This window comes from Rattus rattus, chromosome 12 (genome assembly GCF_011064425.1).
Source record: "Rattus rattus isolate New Zealand chromosome 12, Rrattus_CSIRO_v1, whole genome shotgun sequence".
Lineage (NCBI taxonomy): Eukaryota > Metazoa > Chordata > Mammalia > Rodentia > Muridae > Rattus > Rattus rattus.
The window spans coordinates 44747843-44769236 of record NC_046165.1 but is presented as its reverse complement, the minus strand read 5'-3'; the positions used below and the strand labels follow the sequence as shown (position 1 = coordinate 44769236).

The window sequence follows — 21394 nt, the reverse complement described above, 5'->3', positions numbered from 1 at the left end:
AAGGGGAAAGGTCAGGCGTCAGGTTCTCTTCTTCAGGTGTTAATGTGCCAGATGTTGGAAAGTCTCCCAGTCTGCTTTAATCAAATCAGACTTGAAAAGGTGTTAAATATCTAATTGACCAAGAAAAATCCTATCTTTAGATTGGTTCTCTGAAAAATTTAGGACTGTTCTCATTTGATTTTAGAATAAATCAAGAGATATTGGTCTAAAATTAAGTGGATATTTATAGTTCTTGGGGCTTGTCTTAGTTTGGGTTACTATTGCTATGAAGAAACACCATGCCCAAAAGTAAGCTGGGGAGGAAAGGGTTTTACCTGGCTTACACTTCCACATCATAATCCATCACTAAATGAAGTCAGGACAGGAAACAGGGCGAGAACCTGGAGACAGCTGATTCAGAGGCCATGGAGGAATGCTCCTCATGACTAGTTTTCTTACAGAACCCAGGACCATTAGCCCAGGGTTGGACCCACCACCAGGGGCTACCCCTCCCCCACAGCCCCCCATCACTAATTGAGAATACGCTCTACAGACGAATACAGGTTGATTACACAGAGGCATTTTCTTAACTGGGGTTTCCTCTTCTCAGATGGCTCTAGCTTGTGTCAAGTTGACATAAAACTAACCAGCTCAGGGTTTTTTCCTTTATTCTGTCATGGGTTTCCAGAACATGAATTATATGTAGAACTTTATTGGGTCTGGGAGAACCACTGCCTCTTCAGTTTGGATTACTACTGCTCCGATGAAATACCATGACCTAAAGCAAGGTGGGGAGGAAAGGGTTTATGTAAGCTTATGTAAATCATCAACATTTCAGTTTTTCCTTTGACTCAATTTATAATATGTATCCCTAGTCTTTAAAAGTTTTCATTTGACTTTGACTTCATGCTAGTTCAAGTAAAGTGTTTTCTGAGAATGGTCCCTGAAAATGTGGAAGTCCGTTTTCTCTACTACCTATTCATGCACTAATAGTTCGTTTAAAGACATTTAAAATTACCCTCTAAAATGTCTGAAGCTGCAGTTTAACTCCAAAGCAAGGTAGCGCAGTGGGAAGAAAACCTGCCAAAGCTTTCAGCCCTCAGCCTTGCAGTTATTAAGTGTGCCAACCAATCAACTATTGGGATATTTCCTCATCTACACAGCAGCGAGTACTTAACCATACAGGCGGCTGTAACAATTAGGTGACACCTGAGGCGATTTTCAACACAAACTAAACGCCTTGTAACGAGCCTCAGAATTCTGATGAGTCATAAATCCACAATGTGATTCTGCTTAGTTACAGGCAGCTTGGGAATTTAAAACAGCAGTTAACTTGAAGGAAAAACCTGAGGCAACAGAATCGTGTACAAATGACGATTTAATTATAAAGAAAAAGTGTTTGGACATTCCTGTGGCTGCAGGAACTTCATGGTGTCGTCTTGAGTATTTCTCCTGACGTGGTATATTGTGTCCCAGTCTGGCCTCAGACTCGATAGTAGGGGGTGCCCTTGGCCTTTGGTCTTCCTGCCTCTTCTCTGTGTGTTTAGATTAGAGGAGTCTACCACCTCACTCAGCTTTTGTTTGGTTTTGAGACACAGACTTGATATGTAGCTGAGGCAAGGTGTACAATCCTCTTGCCTTAGCCTCCTGTGTGTTGTGATTTCGAGCCTGCACTATTGTAATTTCCAACTTTTTAGTGAAAATTGCTCCAGAGTTTTTTCACGTGAGATAGTTTATTTATTCTGTAAGTAGAATCTATGTTTCCTGAGAGAGAGCACTCTTATCACAAAAAGGCTGTTTTCAAACCTGGAGCTAGCTCTAGTCTGCATGCAGGATTTCCAAATGCACGTGGGGGCAGCGCACGAGGAAGAGTTCAACTGTTTATGAGATAAGGCAATGGATGTGAAGCACAAAAATTCATATGTATAGGTCTCCCAAAAAGTTAAAAATGAAAATTAAAATAGTATTCATCTTCAGCTGGCGTTATTCAGAACTTAAGAAGTATTGTAATGGTTCTGACGGGTCTGAAGGCAGACAGCTACTTTATCTGTTTACCTTAAGGAGCCTGTCACCTTTTGCAACAGAGCATTCACATGTAAAGTCAGGATCATAGCATTTACATAGAGAGAGCATGTATACTTACAGACTTTTGTGACAATGACAAATGCTATTTTATCTATAGACTTATGTAAACACTTAGTATAGGACAGTCTCATGACTTTAAAAAGTGGCATGTGCCTGGGTATAGTGGTGTTGCTGATACTCTTGTCTGGATCAGATGTGTCCAGATTCGTGGTGTCTTATCCAAAGAATTGAAAACACACACACACACACACACACACACACACACACACACACACACACACACACACACACACACACACACACGGTAAAGTAGCAAGAAGTTTTGGCATTTGCCATGGGCTACTGGAGCCAGGGTGCTTCAGAACAGTAGGTAATATTTAGGACTTTCTTTTGTGTTCCAGGAAAAGGGTTTTTAAGGGTTGTATAAACCGTGGCTTATTATGAATGTTATTTTTATTTTTAAAAATATACTCTTTAAAGTCACATAAGTGTCCCTTATGTATAGTCATAAGGTGGTAAGCAGGGATGTTTCCCTTTAAAGTTGACCGAGAGGATACACTTTGCCTTAACTCAAATGCACTAACATGAGTTCAGATTAGTCTGGGGACCCAGACTCATGTCTGGACACGAATCTGGACATATTCTGAGACACATTTGAATAGAAACTAATCACAAAACAGGAGTCACCAATGGTTGTTGAGAGAGGAACAATGTATTCCATTCTTTGACATGGGGGATATATGCAGCTTGATGAAGAGAGGGGTCCCCAGGCTGCTAGGCTGTCCCTGTGCTTGCTTGTTTCAGTGGTACACAGCTACAGTCTCCTCACTCAGGATACTGAGGCAGGAGCATCATGTTGTGAGCTGAGCTATATTATAGTAAGACCCTATCTGCAAACAGACAAAAAAGAAAATCTAGGGCAATAGAATTTACTGCAACACATTTGCTTCCATGATCTAAGTTTTTTTTTTTTGATGGGACCCATCTGGTAGAGGGAGAGAACCGATGGATACAAGTTGTCTTCTGACATCTACAGGTGTGCCTTGTGGCATGTATGCACACACACACACACACACACACACACACACACACACACACACGGGCTTTCTATGCACACAACCTTTAAGTATCTATTTGGGAAAGCTGGCCAGGTCAGATTCTACTCAAACTCTCATTTCCCCAGTCAGTCTCATCCACATGGGAAGCACGGGAATGGGAAGCACGGGAATGGGAAGCACGGGAATGGGAAGCACAGGAATGGGAAGCACGGGAATGGGAAGCACGGGAATGGGAAGCACAGGAATGGGAAGACGGGAATGGGAATGCAGGAATGCCAGAACGCCTGCCTCCTAAGGTCGTTTTTCCGTTCCCTCTGTTTGCCTAATGGTACCACAGCTTGGTTTTGGGTCTACTCCTCCCACTACTAAGTCTCTATTACTCGGCACTTGCTCTCGTCTAGCTCCACCTTTCTAGAAAGCTAGCAAAGCCAGACACGCTGGCGTATATCTGTGACCTCAGCATTCACGAGGATCACTGTGAGTTTGAAGCCAGTGTGGTTGGTATAGCAGGTTCTAGGCCAGCCAGAGCTACACAGCAAGACCCTGTCTCCAAAATTAAGAAAAAAGGAAGAGAAGAAAAAGAAGCAGCCTGTAATGTTCTCCCATGGAATGATGTCCAGTGCTGCCTCGGGTGGGGTCTGAACTGGAGACAGCATCCCACACAGATGAGCTGCCTGTGCCTTTCCCTGTCTTTCCCAGTTCACATGGTCTTTGTTCATATGGCCTCTCACGTGTGACAGGTCACCTATAACTACTAGCACAACAAAATCCACGTTTAGTAATTTGCTAGTTGAGATTAATTTAGCACTGAGCTATTTGAAGTATAACTCTCACAAAATAACTTCACCAAATTCAGGGAGAACAGTTGAACTCAAGATACAGAGTTTTCAACTGACTATGATGATAACAGAAAGCACAACTGTAAACTTTAAGTTGTGTGCGGGAGGGGCAGGGCCTGGTGATAGACTTCGAGGCTATGAGATGTGTCTCAAGCAAGGAAACACCCTGTAAACTCCACAGTGTGAACTTTAAAATCACAGTCGTCACATCATTTATAAACTTTTATTTACTAATGAGGTTAGCTCGTCATTCCAGTTCCTTAACTGGATTTTTTTATGTTAAATTATAGTTTTATGCTGGGTAGGGCAGTACATGGCCATAATTCTATCTGCTGGTGGATGGGGTTAGGTGTAGTCTGGGCAACACAGAAAGAACCTGTTTCGGAAAAGTTACTGTGAAAATTACTTTGGTTTAAAATTGCTAAAATATATGTGTATTTTATTTTGCCAAAATGTGGCCCTGATTTTGTTCTCTATTGGCTTAGAACTTGTAGGAGTTAGCCATGACTTCCTTGATGTCTATCTGACACCAATTATGAGCTACTGAAGTCCTAGTAACTCCTTTAAAAAATAGATAATCCTGTTGAGATATGATGTTTTAAAGTTAATCAAGCATTTTTCCTTGTATGTTAAAGTTGAAAACTATTATCTGATGTTGGCTATTTATTGGGAGTGAGCACAGTGAGTTGCTTCAGTGTGTCTGTCTCATCCATCAATGCCTTGCTTAGTGTCAATACCCAACTGTCTGGTGGTAATGTGGTGGTGTTTACAGAGCTCATCTGAGACATGGGCTTTCTACGCAGCCGAGGCCAGCCTCCAACTGCCTCTGCCTCCTGAGTGTGCTGATTACAGGTGTAATGGGCTACTGGAGCCAGGGTGCCTGGTGCCACACCAGGCCTGTATAATGTTTAAAACAAGGTTTGGCATGATGTTAATTATGCTGTGAGAAAATCGGGGAAGTAGCAATGGGTGCACTTTTAAGAATAACTTGTAACGTATTAAAGCTTTAAAAGATGTTCCGTTTGCTAATTGTCTCACTTTTGTTTGTTGATCTCAATAGGACGATACAGGCTTCAACCCAGGTTCCAGTAGTCGTGTCTCCTGGCAACCAACAGCTACATACAGTAACACTCCAGACAGTGCCACTCACAACGGTTATAGCCAGCACAGACCCGTCATCAGGTGCAGGGCCGCAGAAATTTATTTTACAAGCCATTCCATCGTCACAGCCCATGACAGTACTGAAAGAAAATGTCCTGCTACAGTCACAGAAGCCGGGCTCTCCTCCTTCAATCGTCTTCAGCCCTACCCCAGTACAGCAGGTCCTTACAGGCAGCGTTCAGTCCCTTGGCAATGGAGCTGTCAGTATGGCTTCACCTCCAAACTTCAGTGCTACGGCACCTGTGGTGACTTTCTCTCGGAGCTCACAGCTGGCTGCACACCCACCGGGCACCGTGATCACATCTGTTATCAAAGCTCAGGAAACAAAAACTCCTAAAGCAGAGGTGGAGAAAAAGGCTGAAGGTCATTTGAATGGAGACCCCGAGGAAATTGAACAGCAGCCCCAGCCTTATGTGATGGTGGTGTCCAGTTCAAACGGGTTTTCCTCTCAGGTAGCCATCACACAGAATGAACTGCTAGAGCCCAGCTCTTTTTAATTAATACACCAAAGGAATTATGGGTGGTTATTTTTTTAATTGAACTCATTTTTAGGTTGTCTGACCATAACATGATTTTTTTTCTAAGATAAATCCACAGAAGTTCTTAATTTTGTAATTGTTAAAAACAGTGACCTTTGCCTTTGCTAGATAAGGAGGAAAACCCATGTGTGTCTCCTCTCTAAATGTTTCAGAACTGAGTTGTGAAGGAGCAGGAATTTTATACGATGAAGAAATTCTTGAGATTTTTTTCAGTTGCTATATCATAAGTATTTTTAAAGTTTCTTTTCTAGCTTGACACTGTATTAGCTTCCTGAATTGTTCGAAAATACTACTTAAATATACGTCAAGAGGAAATTTATATAGGAAACATTTTCATTCCACTTGTATAATTTAAGTCTTGACTCTTTTCAGATGCAAGAAACTTATTTTATACTATTAAAATTGTTCCGCTGTCACTTAGCTTGACTCTAGTTGGCTGGACTGTTTAATATACTACGAATCTGTAAAGTAACATAAATTGAAATGTATATGCCCAATGTGTTGGCATATACTTGTAATCCTAGCGCTTGGGAGGTGGACAAGGGGCAATCAGGAGGAGTTCAAGGACAGTCTTAGCTACATAGTGAATTTGAAGCCAGCCTGGGCTATATGAAACCTTTCAGAAAAACCAAAATAACAAAAATATTGTGTGCCTATGTTAATGTCTGAACCTGAGTTCACAAAATGTGATATTATAAAGGCAGCACTTGTGACATTTCTACTAGCTTGGTGTGTAACCCTGGGCAGGCCACTCCACCTGCAAGGTGTGTAACCCTGGGCAGGCCATTCACCTGATAGTCTGTGCCTTTCTGGTAAAATAAAGGGATGCATTGGACTAAACAAAATGATCTATAAGTTTCCTTCTTACTAATAAATTTTATGATTTTATTATCTGTACTTTAAAATTATTTGGAATATTACCAGATTGTTTCCTTAAGTAAATATAGGTAAAATATTGCTTAAAAATGTTTTCCTACAAAATTACTATCAGTAAGGTCCGCCATAAATTCTTCCTAAGTTCTTTGTTCATTAATCCTCAGCCCACCATGTACTGTGGCTTATTAGTAAGCTGAGTGCTAAATGACAGACTGCTATTCTAAGAGACTCAGGGCTCCAAGGTCCAGAGAAGCAACTAGAGTCCTGAGCCAGTCTGGCTGAGTCAGTTATTATAAAGGCATACTTGTTTTTTATTTGGATCATTTTTTACTGTGGGTGAAGGGGGAGGGAAGTTGCATACAAAGATATTCTATATCCAAGCTTTTGAAGTAGGGTTTTTAGATTACTTTTCCAATGTAAATAATGTAATTTAATGTCACATGAAATTGTTTTCTTCAGATTCTTTAGTATAGAAAGTTTTGTAGAAGAAAAATTATTGTGTTTAGAGGTCTAATATTATATGTTTTCATATTATAAAATGAATTTGTATTTAAACAAAAAATTTAAATTTTGGAATCCTCTAAACATTTTTGTATCTTTAATTGTTATTATTAAATCATGTAAAAGTTTTCAATATTTCTGTTTTCAAGAAAATGTTTCTTGTCTGTAACTCATTTGCTTTTTGACACAAAGCCTCCCGACAAACACGCAGTGACACAAACTCACTGTGCTGTCCTGGAACTAGTGATTGTCCTGCCTCAGACTCCTGAGTACAGGCACATGCCACCAACCAAACCTGGCAAGGTTCTTACACTGTGTGTGCACATCCATGTCCATGCCTGAAGGGGAACACAGTACAACCTTTTCTTCCACCATGGGTTTCCAGGGTCAAGTTCAGATTTGTAGGCTTGCATACAACCTGGTTACCCTCTGAGCATCACACAGCCCTAGTAAATAATGCTTAAAGAACTCTGCAATGAGACTGTCACAGGAAGCCAAAGAGAAAATAAACTTGTGGTGTGGAGCTGTGGCTCTAGTCAGCCTTTTAAATGTTTGAGTACACATGCAGGAATGCACGTAGAGACGAGAGCACAGCACTGGCTGTGGGTGCTCGCCATGACTGGGCCTGAGGTGTGTCCTACAGGCCCTGTGCTACTGCTTCCCGCACTTCCTGGGTCCTAGGGATCCTTCTAGGCCATGGGGCGTACACAGTAAGTGATTATTTTCATTGAGATTATTTTCCCCAGCCCCAAATCAGGCTTTTGTATTAATTGCTAAACATGGAAAATGAAAAATTCCAGAACAAAAATCTCTGTAATGTGGTATGCCCCTACTGTCTTAGTGGTAAACAGTAAGTTTTCAGATATTCATACCCATCTGTGTGTACATGTGCATGTGCGCGTTGAGACGAGGTGTCACCCACTGTGTACCTCTGGGTATCTCTGAATTCAGAGGATCCACTTTTGCCCCCCAAGTGTTGAGATTTAAGACATGTGTCAGGACTGATACATAACCTTAAAGCATTAGTGTGTGTGTGTGTGTGTGTGTGTGTGTGTGTGTGTGTGTGTGTGTGTGTGTGTCTAGAGTTTCTATTGCTGTGAAGAGACACCATGACCATGGTAACTCTTAAAGAAGAAAACATTTAGTTGGGGGTTACTTACACTGTCAGAGGGTTAGTCTACTGTCCTCATGGTGGACAGCATGGCAGCATACAGGAAGATATGGTAACTGAGAGGTCTACATCCACATTGGAAGGCAGCACTGGCCCTGGCTTGGGCCCTTAAAATCTCAAAACCCATTCCCACAGACACACTTTCTCCAACAGGGCCTCACTTCCCAATCCTAGGTTTTTGTTTGTGTGTTTGTTTTGTTTTTCAAATAGGGCCACTCCCCAGTGTCCAAGCATTCAAATCTAAGAGACTGCGGGGCTATTCTCATTCAAACCACCACCTGTTTGTCTGCATGTGTGCATGTATGTATGGATGTATTGGCTGGTTTTGTGTCAACTTGACACAAGCTAGTCATCACTGAGAAAGGAGTCTCAGTTGAGGAAAAGCCTTCATGAGATCCAGTGGTAGGGCATTTTCTAAATTCGTGATTAATGGGGAAGGGCCCAGCCCACTGTGGGTCGTGCCATACCTGGGCAGGTGGTCCTGGGTTCTATAAGAAGGCAGGATGAGCAAGGCTTGGGAGCAGGCCAGTAAGCAGCATCCTTCTATGGCCTCTGCATCAGCTCAGCCTTCGGGTTCTTGCCGTTTGTGTTCCTGTTCTGACTTCCTTCAGTGAGGGACAGCAATGTGGACTTAATAGAAACCTTTTACCCCTCACTGTACTTCTTTCTGGTTATGGTGTTTTGTCACAGCAGTACAAACCCTCATGAGCCACATCTGTTAAGTACCCATTGAAGCCTGGAGGTGTTGGATCCTCTGAGACGAGACTTACAGATGTGCGTGAGCTGCCATGTAGGTCCGGAGGAATCAAACCTCTGATTCCCTGGGAGAACAGCTCGTGCTCTTAACCTCTGAGCCATCTCTCCAGCCTACTAATGACATTTTATAGATATATATTAGTATACTATAAACAACTTGTAGCAAACTTTTTTCAAGAGGGGGTCTCAATGTATAGTTCTGTCTGACTTTGAATCATTCTATAACCCAAGCTGATCTTGCACTTTTGGCAATTCCTGCCTCAGACTCACAATTCGAGATTAAAAGTGTGTATCACAAAGCCCAGCTAAACTATATCTTGTTATTGTGAGAGACACACAAACACACACACAGAGGCGGAGAAAGTCCGAGAACATCTTTGTGAAGATGGTTCTCTCCTTCCACCTTTACCTAAGCCCCGGGGAGCAAACTCAGTTCTCCAGGCTTGTGTAACAAGTACATTTACCCACTGAGCCACCTCACCAGACCGTAAACCAAGTCTTTTAACTCAGGTCAGTAGTGTTTCTCACTGACTAGGAGGATAGCAATTCATTTGTGCCACTATAACATGAACTCTTAAGACGGGGTCATTTACTAGGCACAGGAACGTTACAGTTTTAGGGTCTAGAAAATTTGAAATGAATGTGCTGGTAAGCCTGGCACCTCTGTTTCCAAGAAGATGCCTTGACTTTTGAATGGAGAGATGAAGTGGCCATCACGTCTGAGGGGAAATGAAGATTCTTTTCAGTAAGTGGGGTTGGATTAGTTGGTATCTGTGTGGAGGATAAAATAATGAACTTTTATTCTTTGTTAAAACGTCCAAGTAGGGCTGGAGAGATGGCTCAGTGGTTAGAGCACTGACTGCTCTTCCAGAGGTCCTGAGTTCAAATCCCAGCAATCACATGGTGGCTCACAAACCATCTGTAATGGGGTCTGACGCCCTCTTCTGGTATGTCTGAAGACATCTGCAGTGTACTTATATAATAATAATAATAATAATAATAATAATAATAATAATAATAAAAGTCCAAGTAGATAAACTTAAATGTAGAAAGTGAGCAATCGACATGTTTCAGTAGCCTTTGAGTAGGCAGTCTCACAGCTGGCACAAAGGAAATGATTATAAGTTGATGTACGTGAAAACTTGTTGCAGACGATATTAAGATATAAAGAACTGCAAACTGAATAACATGAACATTTGCTTTCAAGACATTTATGCAGAAGACAATCCTCATCTTTATGCTTCTGTTTAGTGTCTGCTGGGTACACAAAACAACAACCTTAAATGGGAAAGATCCAAATGGAAACTCTCTACCGTCCCTTACAAACCTGCTTAGCTTCAGTTTACTTCAGCTAATTCGATCTTCTCAGCAATCACTCAAACCAGAAACCTGCACCTCTTTGAGTTTAGTGGCCAGCTGGCCCTGTTCTGCCTCAATTGTCTCTCCCTACTTCTCCATTCCTACAAGTGGGTTCAGATTTCCTTTCTTTGACCTGTTATCTTCTATCAGCCCTTCTTTTCCCCCTTCAAACCACTCATTTACAATATAGATGGTATATACCTACAGGTTGCAAATTTGTTACACTTTAAACTTTGTAGTATTCCACACTTCTATCTCTTGATGATCCCACACGTACTTAAATCTTTGTAACTTCCATTTTTTCCATTTTGAATACGGACTCGTTTCTCCGTATTTTCAAATGCCCTCCCAACCCTACTTTTTGCATCTGCAAGGGGTGAGTGGTAGGTGGGGGCTTTTAACAAAAAATGAGAATACCCAGGATAGCTAGCAAGCACAATCAGGAGTTTGGCTAGTATGGAAAATGTGCCAGAAAAGCTCTTTTAAAGTAAGAACTTAGAAAAGTGGGCCAGTTTAACAGTGGGGAGATGTACGCAAATGCCTAAACTGTAATTTTTTTCTTCGTGGACTGTCATATTTCCAGACCTGAGGTCTTACATACCATGATTGAAGAAACCATGGACCGCCTTTTTCATTTCACCTGCTAAAATGGATTTCGTAAAAAGACTTTCTGAGCGTATTAACAGCTTTTAAATCAAATGTGCAGTCTTAATGCAGCGGATATTTTAATTCTGCTACTTGCTCCGCTGAACCTATAATTGCCACTCTTTCCTGTTGCTTCTTACCACTTAGTCTCAAAGAACTCGCAGGAAGTTTCCCAGTTGATGTTTGGCTCTAAGGATGGCGGGGGATGGGGGATGCTCATTGGTTACTTGGAACACAAGACCATTAGTTGTAGGTCACTTTCATCCACGCGGTGCCTGCGAAACAGGCTTTTCTTAGTTTGGAAAGCGGACTAGGAAGGAAGCTTGGAGTGTGGAGCACTAGGACCTGGTTGGGCCTCCGGAAAACTCCATTCTTCATGCCGGTAACGTGACTTCCGGCGAGCCAGCCCGTCCGGGTTCTCCACGGATAGTCGAGCGAACTGATGCGCCATACCCGGCTCGCTGCCGGAAGAGACCTGGCAGCCACGAATGACGTCACGCACAACTTGGCCGCCTGCGGTAGCCATGATGAAAACCGGAGGAAACAGAGCTTAACGTGACACGCTTTAACAATACGAGAAACCCCCCGACGGGTTCCAGTACCTTACAGCGGCCTTTGAAACAATATTAAAAAGCCTACAAGTCATGCGGGAGCCCCCGCCCCGGGCATGCGGACCGGCACAGGCCTCGTGGCCACGCCCTCGGGGCGGGACCTTGTGCGCGTCACGGGTAGGGGCGGGGCCGGGGAGCGTTTCCTCCTCTTTCCCAGCCGGCCCTGCGCCTACCTGCCCACCCTGCGCCTCCTTTTCCGCGGCCGCATGCTGAGCGATCGCTGATTGGCCACGGAGGACGGAAGCTCTGTTGGGGTTTCTTTAGAAGTTTTCCCCTCCTGGGCGGCGGCGGAGCTGGTAACCAAGGTAGAAAACGCTCAGGCAGAAGCTTTCGGGTCTCCTAGGGATGGCGGCAGCTGCAGCAGGACCTGCATCGTCCCAGCGGTGCGTGATTTTCTTTACCTTTGCTATTTGTCTTTCAATTCTTTCCTTGGTTAGAGAGCCCTGCTGAAGTCGTTGTTTTCCTGGCAGGTTTTTCCAGAGCTTCCCAGATGCTCTGATCGACGGGGACCCCCAGGCGGCGTTAGAGGTGAGTGAGCTCATTTCTGCTTCTTTAGCACTGGGACTGTTGGGTTCCTATAGACTCCGCCTCTTCCCAGCATTACCTTCGTGGGACCAGAGCTACAATTTTCAACGTGTCTCAGTCCCTAGATTAAGATCCATTTCTTTGTCCCCTAGCAATCTCTTTGCTATAGATCTTGTCCCTCCTATCCACAAGCTCCTGGTGGGGGTACCTCCCTCCTATTTATTTCTTGGACACATAGTTACCCTCCGTGATTGCTCTTATAATGGCATTTATGATCAAGGAAAAGGCGAAAATCGGGCTTGATGTATCATTTTTTACTTTAACAGTTATGTTTGCCCTTATATGTCAGGTACTGTTAAGTGTCCTTAATTAAGTTTACTAAAGAACGTTTTCCCTTCTGTGCCTGCAACTTTACAGATGACTGCTTGTTCTTTATACAATTGTTTATTAAAACGTGTTTTTTCCTAGACTAATCTCAAAGTTTGGATCCTGAGAATGCTTGGGATGTACTAGTAAATAAACCCTGCCTACATTTTTAATATTATATGAATTTCCTTTGGTTCATTTCAGGTGAAGTCTAGAACAAACTAGCTTTGTATGGATGTTAGGAGCGCTAGCTGGATTCTGGAGAGTTATCAGCACATATCCACTATGGTGGTACAGGCCTGTAATTCTGGTACTGAGGCGATGAATGCACTAGGATCAGAAATTAAAGGTCATCCACAGCAACTTAGTGAGTTGAGGCTAGCCTTGAATGTGTGAAACTCTGTGCTACACTTCAGAGCTCCACGAATCACTGGAAAAAGGCAACATTTTTATGTTCTGAGCCTTAGAGAAACCGCTTTTCTAGAGGCTAGCAGACTAGAATAGCTACATTGTTGCTTGAATGTTACAAGCTTCATTTTGTATCCTTAAGTCTACCGAATGATCATCAGGTTTGAGAGCAAGGTATTAGTGAGCCTGCTGTTGGCGGCACACACCTTTAATCCCAGTACTTGGGAGTGAATTTCTTTGAGTTTGAGGCTCACCTGGTTTACCATGAGAGTACCAGGACAGCCAGGATTCCACAGAGAAACCCTGCCTCAAAAGAAAACAAAAACCAAGGCATTAGTGACTTTGAGATTAGGGCTACAGAGGCAAATATTTTTTTATATTTTCTGCCAAAGGAAATAAAAACAAAATGGAGAGTAGGGGGGAGGCCTGAGAAAGAAGGAGGAAACAAAAAAGTATTGAAAGCTTATTGAATGCTGGGTACAGATCTAGGCTGCCCCGGAAACCCTAGGATCACTGGCAGATGCTGTTCCTTCTAATGTATTCAATGTGGTACTCTACAACCTCTGGCTGCCACACATTCTGGACTTTGAATGAAAACGAGCACCAGTGGAACATGGGCACAAGGGTAAAAAGTTGAGAGGGGGGGGAGAGATAGATCTAAGTTATATGGTAAGGAGAGAGAGAGAGAGAGAGAGAGAGAGAGAGAGAGAGAGAGAGGGAGAGAGAGAGATATCTAAGTTATATGGTAAGCTGTACCTGGGAGGAAGGGAGCCTGTGAGGGACTGAGAGAAGTGTAGAGGCTAGCATTGACCTTGACAAGCTGATAGGCATCACTGAAACATGTTAATAGAAGAGCCTACATTCCTTTTGCCAGAGATAAGGAGAAAGCTCCTTTAGCAAGTAGGAACTATCTTCAGGCCCTTGAAAGAGTGCTGGCTTTTGTCTAAATGCCAGACTTGGGGAAAGGAGTTTCTTGGGGGACTGACACTGTTTCTGGTCCTGCTTTGTTTTACTGTATTAATGATACAGTAGCCAGACTGACAGTTGAATTATGTCACTTTCCTACTAGAACTTTCCATGACCTTCCCTCATACTGAAGGTCCAAACAACTTACAGTGACCAGCAGGGTGCCTGGTGCAGTGGACATCTTGGAATTTCTTTCTGTAGAGCTACACTGTTTCCGGTGCTTCTGCTGCTTTTGCCCCAGATACACTTGCCCTATATCTTGGTTTACCCGGGGATGCCTGTTTCTTTAGATTTCACCTGAAATGATCCCTGCTCAGAGGAACCAGTTTTTCTGTCTAAATCAGGCCTGAAAATAGCCTCAAGACAGCAGGGGTTTTGTGTATCTTGATTCTTTACTGCTATGTCCTCAGTGTAGCACTTGGGACTCACGATGGGCAAGCTCTCTCCTGCACGGATTCTTGCACACTTGTCATTAGCTACATTTTTACTCAGTAGGGAGTTGAAGTACAGCATAAAAAGGTTAACTTGTTCAAAACAAAGAAGCTTGGAAGCAGCAGGTTTCTGGTTTCAAGGGATTAAGGTCATCTGGCAGGGAGAGGACTGGGCTATATGATACCCCAACTAGTAGCTGACTTGGAAGTCACTTTGTTGAGGGCACAGGCTGAGATTGATAAACATGTAGTGTGCTGACATTTTTCTCTCCAGCAGTGCTTAGTTAAATGGATTGATGTTTCTATGCTCACACACTAGCTAGGTAACTGTCTGGAAAAGAAGAGGAACCGGATACACACACACACACACACACACACACACACACACACACACACACACACACACACACACACAGAGGTTCTTTGAACCTTAGCATTTTTAAAGGGCTTAAAAACTTAAATATTTAAAAATTTACTAAGAGTTACTATTAATTAAAAAAAATTGTTTTGAAGCTTTGCTGGGGTTTGAACCCAGGTCCTCATGCATGTTAAGTGCATGGTCTGCCTCTACACCTATTCCTACAGTGCCAGCTTCAAAGTCGTATTTGTTACTGAAGCAGGGTTTCACGTATCCTAAGCTACCCTCAAGTCATATGTAACTAAGGGTGACTCTGAACTTCTGACCCTCATGCATGCTGGGATTATAGGCCTGTGACAGGGATCAAACCCAGGGCTTCATGTATGCCAGGCAAGCATTCTACCAAGTGACCTACAGCCCAAACCCATCTAAAGTCTCAATTTTAATGTCCTACATCCCCTCTCCCCCAGTTATTGTTCAGTTAGTGGTGTGTTTCTCACTGTGGTTTTTGCTTGCCCGTTTCTCGTGGCAGTGGAATTGATGCTGTTCAGTTGCTCTGCCACGGGAGCCACAGTACTCATTTTCTGCACGTGTATTTTTGGACTTGTTTACAATAGGTTTGGCTTAGGTCTGCACTAATTCATAGCCTTTTGCTGCTGTGATTCAAGTGTTGGCACCAGAGATGTCGCCTCTTGAGGTGCTGCTTCCACTGACTACCATGCTTCTGTAGGCAGCAACTCTTGAAAGAGAGTGGTGCACTAAAAGCATGCTAACTAAGATTGCGAGTCATTGTCTTAGCGGTTTGTTTGGGGCTTTATTATACCTTGCTTATCCATAAATCACGTTTTATCCATTGCAAATTTGTCATTTTAAGTTTGACTCTCACTGGTTTTTGTTTGTTTGTATGATTGTTTTGGAAACAACTTTTTCGTTACAGCCTTTCCAAGTCTGCATGTTTTATGAGACTGAACTATTATTACTAAATTTGTTTTTCTTAACTAACACGGATTAGTGGTTTTAAAGAACATTTACGAGTGGCTTGAAATACTGAGCCTTTTACTTGACTTTATAAGAAGAGGAATCAATAAGCTGCCTGTGGCTCATGCCTGGAATCTCAGCACTCGGGGCTACAGGAGGGGACAGCAAGTTTGAGGCCAGCCTACATAGTATAGCCTACAGACTACATAGTACATATATGGTAATAACTTTTTTTTTGGACTTTTTGTTCTTTTCAACTTCTTTTAATTTTAGTTTAAGACACAGAAGCCCAGGTTGATTATGTGGGCAAGGGTAATTTTTGAACTAAAGGTCCTCCTGCCTCTCCTTTTCTAGTGTTGGAATTAGAATCTTATGCAGCCATATAGCACCACCATGCTGGTTTTTATGTGGTGTTGGGGATTGGAAAGGGGCTTTATCAGAGCACAACTGGACAATGTGCAGACGGGGAGAGACACTGGGGCCTGCAGCTAAGTGAGGTACTTTTATCCAGCCCCTTTCTGGAAGGCTTAGGATGGGGGCTTAGGGGGAAAGGAAGCTGGAAGGGAGGCCAGAGGTGATGGATGACTTCAGGGAAACAGTGCCTTCCAGACACAATAGGACAAGTCACATTACAGCTCATATTGGAGCAGCGTGTTCAAGACTTACAGGTTCAAGCACTGAGGAGAGGAAATGGATGGGAGGCCCTAGTCCTAAGCAAGAAACTGTTGGCAGTTTGTATCTGCTGGCAAAGGGAAATCCATTTTCTCCAGTGTAGTCACTGCTTATATTAACTGCACTCCAGGGCAAACTCAGGAGTAATCCATCAGTTAGTACAAAGTGAACTCCATGGTTTTGTTTATTTGTTTAGAGACCATAAAGTTAGATGGATAGGGAGGTGGAAGGGTCTGGGAGGAGTTGTGGGAAGGTTAAAAACATCAAAGTACATGAAAAAAATTCTTAAGAGGAAAAAGGGGGGGGGTTGTATTCAGTATGGAAGTTCTCTGCCTACTGAGCCACATTTATAGCCAATCAAAAGGGCTCAACCTGTTATCTGGTTTATGTGTTATATAATGTTTCTAAAAATACTTTTTTGAATTGATGATCTTGACATCAGTATAATCTGTAATAACCTTTTGATCATAATCCATTTCTCTCTCTCTCTCTCTCTCTCTCTCTCTCTCTCTCTCTCTCTCTCTCTAGACAAGATCTCTCTCTGTAGCACTGGCTGTCTAGGGATTCCCTGTATAGACCAGGCTGGTCTCGGGCTGAGATCCCCTACTCCTCTGCCCTGCCCCTGCCCTTACACTGGGATTAAAGGCATATGTCATTATTCTCAGTTTATTTGCTAATCTCAGAGTTTTTTTAAAATTAAGTAGAAAGATTTACTTAACGTAGAGATTTCAGAATACTAGAAAACATCAATACAGGTGGTGGGAAGAAATGCTTGGAGTGAAATGATCTTGGGGGTTGCTACTGTTTTGTGTAAGTTCTACTCTGGGGTTTCACAGAGCTGGATTTGAATGTAGTCTCTTGCACTGGTTTGTCCCTAAGGAAGTTTGAGAAAGAATTTACTGCGCCCTCTGGAAAGAGCATGCTGGGCCCCGTGGTGCTCGGCCTTCCTCACACTGGGACCCCTTTCCTCATGTTGTGGTGACCTCCCCCCCATCCCCTACTATGACATTATTTTTGTTGCTACTTCATAACTGTAATTTTGCAACCGTTATGATCATGATGTAAACACCTGTTTTCAGATGGTCTTAGGCAACCCCTGTAAAAGGGTTGTTTGACCCCCAAGGGGGGTCACAACCCTTAGACTGAAAATCACCGTTGTAGCCAGATGAAGTAGCATATTTTGAGGGACTATTAGGTGATTATTGTGGTTGGACCTGAGCTGGACAGAGAGTAACACCGGGTTAGAGATATAAGGGAGTCCTGTCAAGAGCCTTTGGAAGGACCTAGATTTCTGCTTGGCATCAGCAGAGACTCAGTGAAGGGTTTTGATGTTACTGGTTGGACTAGATACATTTAGTGCTTTTGAAGTGGATTTATGGTGTATTTGGTGGGAGTCTTTGTTTAATTTGTTTACAGACAAGGGTCTCATGTAACCCAGGCTGGTCTGGAACTTGGCTGTATAGCTGGGATGACCTTGAACCCTCAGTGCTGGGATGACAGGCATGAGCCACTATATCCAGTTATGTAGGTGGCAAGGGTTGAAGCTTTGTGCATGGTAGGCAGACACTCTGCAAATTAGGCTATCTCCTATCCTGGGTCTAGGTCTATTTTGATTTTCTGGTATACATTGGTTTTGGGAATCATTAAAATTAAAGTCAGTGGTAAGTGGTTATTTAAATACATCTTGTATAAATATTCTTGTATGGGAGAGAATCAGTCTTTTTGTCTGCATTTGGCATTGGCCTTATTAACGCGTGGTGTTTTCTTGTGTTGTTAATGGTCCAATTACTGTGTGAATACTGTGACTACTCAGGGCAGTGAATGTTTTTATCTCTCTAATGCTAACTCTTAATCGGTTGTCTGCTAGATTTTATCTGGGCTTTGAGCAGAATGTTGCAATGTGTTTTGGTTTTCTGGAGTCAACAGGGAAGGCTGGGTAGTTGTGCATTCACTCATTTTGTTGACTTCTATGAGCTATAGATGTTAGATATTTTATATTTTGTTGGTTTGGCTTGATTTGGTTTTTCAAGACAGGGTTTCTCTAAAAGCCCTGGCTGTCCTAGAACTCATTTTGTAGACCAGGCTGGCCTCTAACTCGGGGTCTGCCTGCTTCTGTCTCCCAGGTGCTGGGACTAAAGGCATGCGCCACTGTCCTAGCTTTAGGTACCTCAAATTCAGCCTTCCCCAAATGAGAAGGAATATTCTGGTCTGTGTATCTCAGCTGAGCTTTGGGGAGTAAATGAGATAATAATTGCCATTTTCAAGCTTTTACAACAGACGAAGAACTTAAGTGTGTTTCCTAAGTATTAGTTTTTGCTGACATTCCACGTTTGTATTCCTAGGAGCTGACGAAAGCTTTGGAACAGAATCCAGATGACGCACAGTATTACTGTCAGAGAGCTTATTGTCACATTCTCCTCGGGAAATACTGTGGTAACTACCGTTTCTTACAAACCGTTTTGTCATTTTGTAGTTTACTTATAACATTTTCCCGAGTCAGAAGGTTCAGATGGAGTGTGTGCACATGCACCTTTGCACTCACTTGCATATGTGTGTGGAAGCCAGAGGACAGGCTCAGGGGCACTCGGGAATGCCGCCCACCTCTCTGAAAGACAGGATGTCTCATTGGCCTAGAGCTCACCAGTTAGGTGAGCCCAGGGGTTGTAAGTCAGCACAGCCAGGGTTCTTACGTGGGTGCTGGGGACTGACTTAGGTCTCTGTGCTTGCAGATGAAGGCCTTCTTCATGGCCAAGTCTTCTCTCCACCACCGTCTTTGAGGATCTTTAACATGGTTTCTCTGAGAGAAACATTTTGAGTAACAGGGGAGTCTGGGCATTGAATTGAGGTTGTTAAGTGTGACAGCTGAACCACTGTGCTGCCCTTGATTCAAATTTTGTGTGTAGTAGGTGCTGGACCTGCAAATATCTGATTAAACAATCTTACCTTTTTATATATAGATGGTATTGCCGATGTAAAGAAGTCTCTTGAACTCAATCCAAATAACTCTACCGCTCTTCTGAGGAAAGGGTATGTAATGTGTTGGGTTTGGACTATAGCCAGTAGGTGCTAATTGGTTGAGTAAATTTGTTATATTTATACATGTTGTAATCTTACAATACTAACTTATGCTAATACTAGCATATGTTAACTGAAGTAAGGGATAACAGATGTATGATTTCTAAAGCAGGGGTGATGGAAATATCTGTAAGTATGGGTGGAGCTGATGGATGCTCTCTCAGCGAAGCTGTGAGCTGTGTTTAATAATAAGCAAAAAAAGTCTACTTTGTGTGTCTTTGTTAGGCACTGTTGATTACCACTGACAAGCATGACTTATTTAACTGAGAACCTCATTCTTTTGCATAATTGTTGTGACTTAGAACATATGGATATTTGGATATATTATACAGTTAAAATCAGATTCTTCTGAAATGAGTATTAAAATTGAGTTTTAATGACCATTACACTGAATATTATAGTATCTTAAAAAAAAAAACCTCTGATTTATTAGCATAGAATTAAAGTAAATTCTCTTTCAGTATATGAAAGTCAAATATTTTATTTAGAAAGAAGATATTTTCTATGGTTTACCGTGTATATTAATTTGTTTGTAATGCTCTCGCACAGAATATGTGAATACTATGAAAAAGACTATGCTTCTGCTTTAGAAACGTTTGCAGAAGGACAGAAATTAGATGGTAAGTATTAGAGTTACATTTTCATAACGAATATCCTTTCTGGGTCTTAAATACCCTAGTTAGGTTTTGCTGAAATCTCATTTTCCCAAAAACCCAATATCGCCTTTCTTTTAAAATTGTTTTGTGATGATTTTAGGATTTGAATTCACTTAAGGTTTGATTAAATATGACCTTTTTTTTAGTATTTAAATTACAGATAAACTTTCCTACTAGAAAATTAGACCCAAAATTAGGATCTGGGGAATGGGTTAGCTGCTTATGCACTTATTGTCAAGCAAGAGAGGACAAGAGTTTGGATCCCCAGAACTTTTGAGTACCAGGTCAGGGTGGTACCTTGCTTCTAATTCCAGCCTGGACTGGCTGGGGCAGAGGGTTTCTGAAGCAAGTTGACTGTCCAGAGTAGCCAAGCTCTGTGTTAGAGAGAGAGAGAGAGAGAGAGAGAGAGAGAGAGAGAGAGAGAGGGGGAGGGAGGGAGGGAGAGGGAGAGGCAGGCAAGAGACGAGAGAACTCACTTGCGAGAGAGAGCTCGCGAGCGAGTAAGCCAGCGCTTGCCTTAAAGAATAGGTAGAAGACCAGTTGAGAAAGATTGCTATCAACTTAGACCTACAAACATGCACATCCATGTTCTGGCATCACACGCACACGCGTGCGCGCGCACACACATACACACACACACACACACACACACACACACACACACACACACACACACGAGAGAAAAGAAAGTGGAAGGAAAGAAAAAGCCAAAAACTATACGTATTCATCCAGTGTGTTTTCCCAACTAATCTCCATATATACCCCATCCCCATGTGTTCTTCTGTAGGAATATTTGTTGTTGAGTGCATGCGGCAGCCAGGGGTAATCTCGGGGCATTACTTGGGAACTGTCTCTGTTTTCCTGAGAGGGCAGCACCTGGGCTTGCTAGATTAGGCTAGGCTCACCTGGCCAGCAGGCTTCAGGCATCTTCATATCTTAGGGTCCCCAGTGCTAGGATTAAAGCTCACAGCACACCTGACTTTTTACATGAGTGCTGCGAGTCACATGGAGGTCCTTAGTTGGTAAAGGGTAGGAGAAACACTTTACCAACTGAGTTGTCTCTCCAGAGTGTGGCTGTGTTTTCTTCTACTGGAAAAGTGAAAATTTAATTCGCTTTCATGTTCAAAAATATGTTAGTGGGGCTAGAGCGATGGCTCAGAGGTTAAGAGCTCTGGCTGGTGTCTGAGGGCCCAGATTTGATTCCCAGCATCCACATGGCAGCTCACATTACTGTGTAGCCCCAGTTCCAGGGCTACAGTGTCATGTTTTCGAGAAGTGTGTTTGAACATTATCATAATGCCAAGATCTAGTCGCATAGAGCTGGAAAACTACAAGTAGATTTTATAAGTAAGTAGAAAATGATAGGAAACTTCATAACC

General features: G+C 42.7%; 2 protein-coding genes and 1 long non-coding RNA gene across 5 annotated transcripts in view; 2 read left to right on the top strand and 1 right to left on the bottom strand.

The window, feature by feature from the left end:
- Elf1 (E74 like ETS transcription factor 1) overlaps positions 1-7173 on the top strand; it is a 96892-nt gene extending 89719 nt beyond the window's left edge. For all 3 annotated transcript variants that reach the window (XM_032917950.1, XM_032917947.1, XM_032917949.1), the window contains 2 exons: positions 5022-6390; positions 6426-7173. In XM_032917950.1, coding sequence (XP_032773841.1) covers positions 5022-5619 — 598 coding nt within the window. In that variant the 3' untranslated portion in view covers positions 5620-6390; positions 6426-7173. The remainder of the gene's footprint in view (positions 1-5021; positions 6391-6425) is intronic.
- Positions 5140-11275, bottom strand: LOC116913663. Its single transcript, XR_004389634.1, has 2 exons — positions 11110-11275; positions 5140-5455 (listed from the first exon to the last, which is right to left on the bottom strand). It is a non-coding gene; the product is annotated as an uncharacterized LOC116913663 (long non-coding RNA).
- A 482-nt stretch (positions 11276-11757) lies between these two features.
- Sugt1 (SGT1 homolog, MIS12 kinetochore complex assembly cochaperone) overlaps positions 11758-21394 on the top strand; it is a 40133-nt gene continuing 30496 nt past the window's right edge. Inside the window, exons 1-5 of the mRNA XM_032917951.1 lie at positions 11758-11963; positions 12051-12108; positions 18627-18717; positions 19242-19311; positions 19909-19979. Of these exons, the coding sequence (XP_032773842.1) occupies positions 11926-11963; positions 12051-12108; positions 18627-18717; positions 19242-19311; positions 19909-19979 (328 nt within the window). The 5' untranslated portion in view covers positions 11758-11925. The remainder of the gene's footprint in view (positions 11964-12050; positions 12109-18626; positions 18718-19241; positions 19312-19908; positions 19980-21394) is intronic.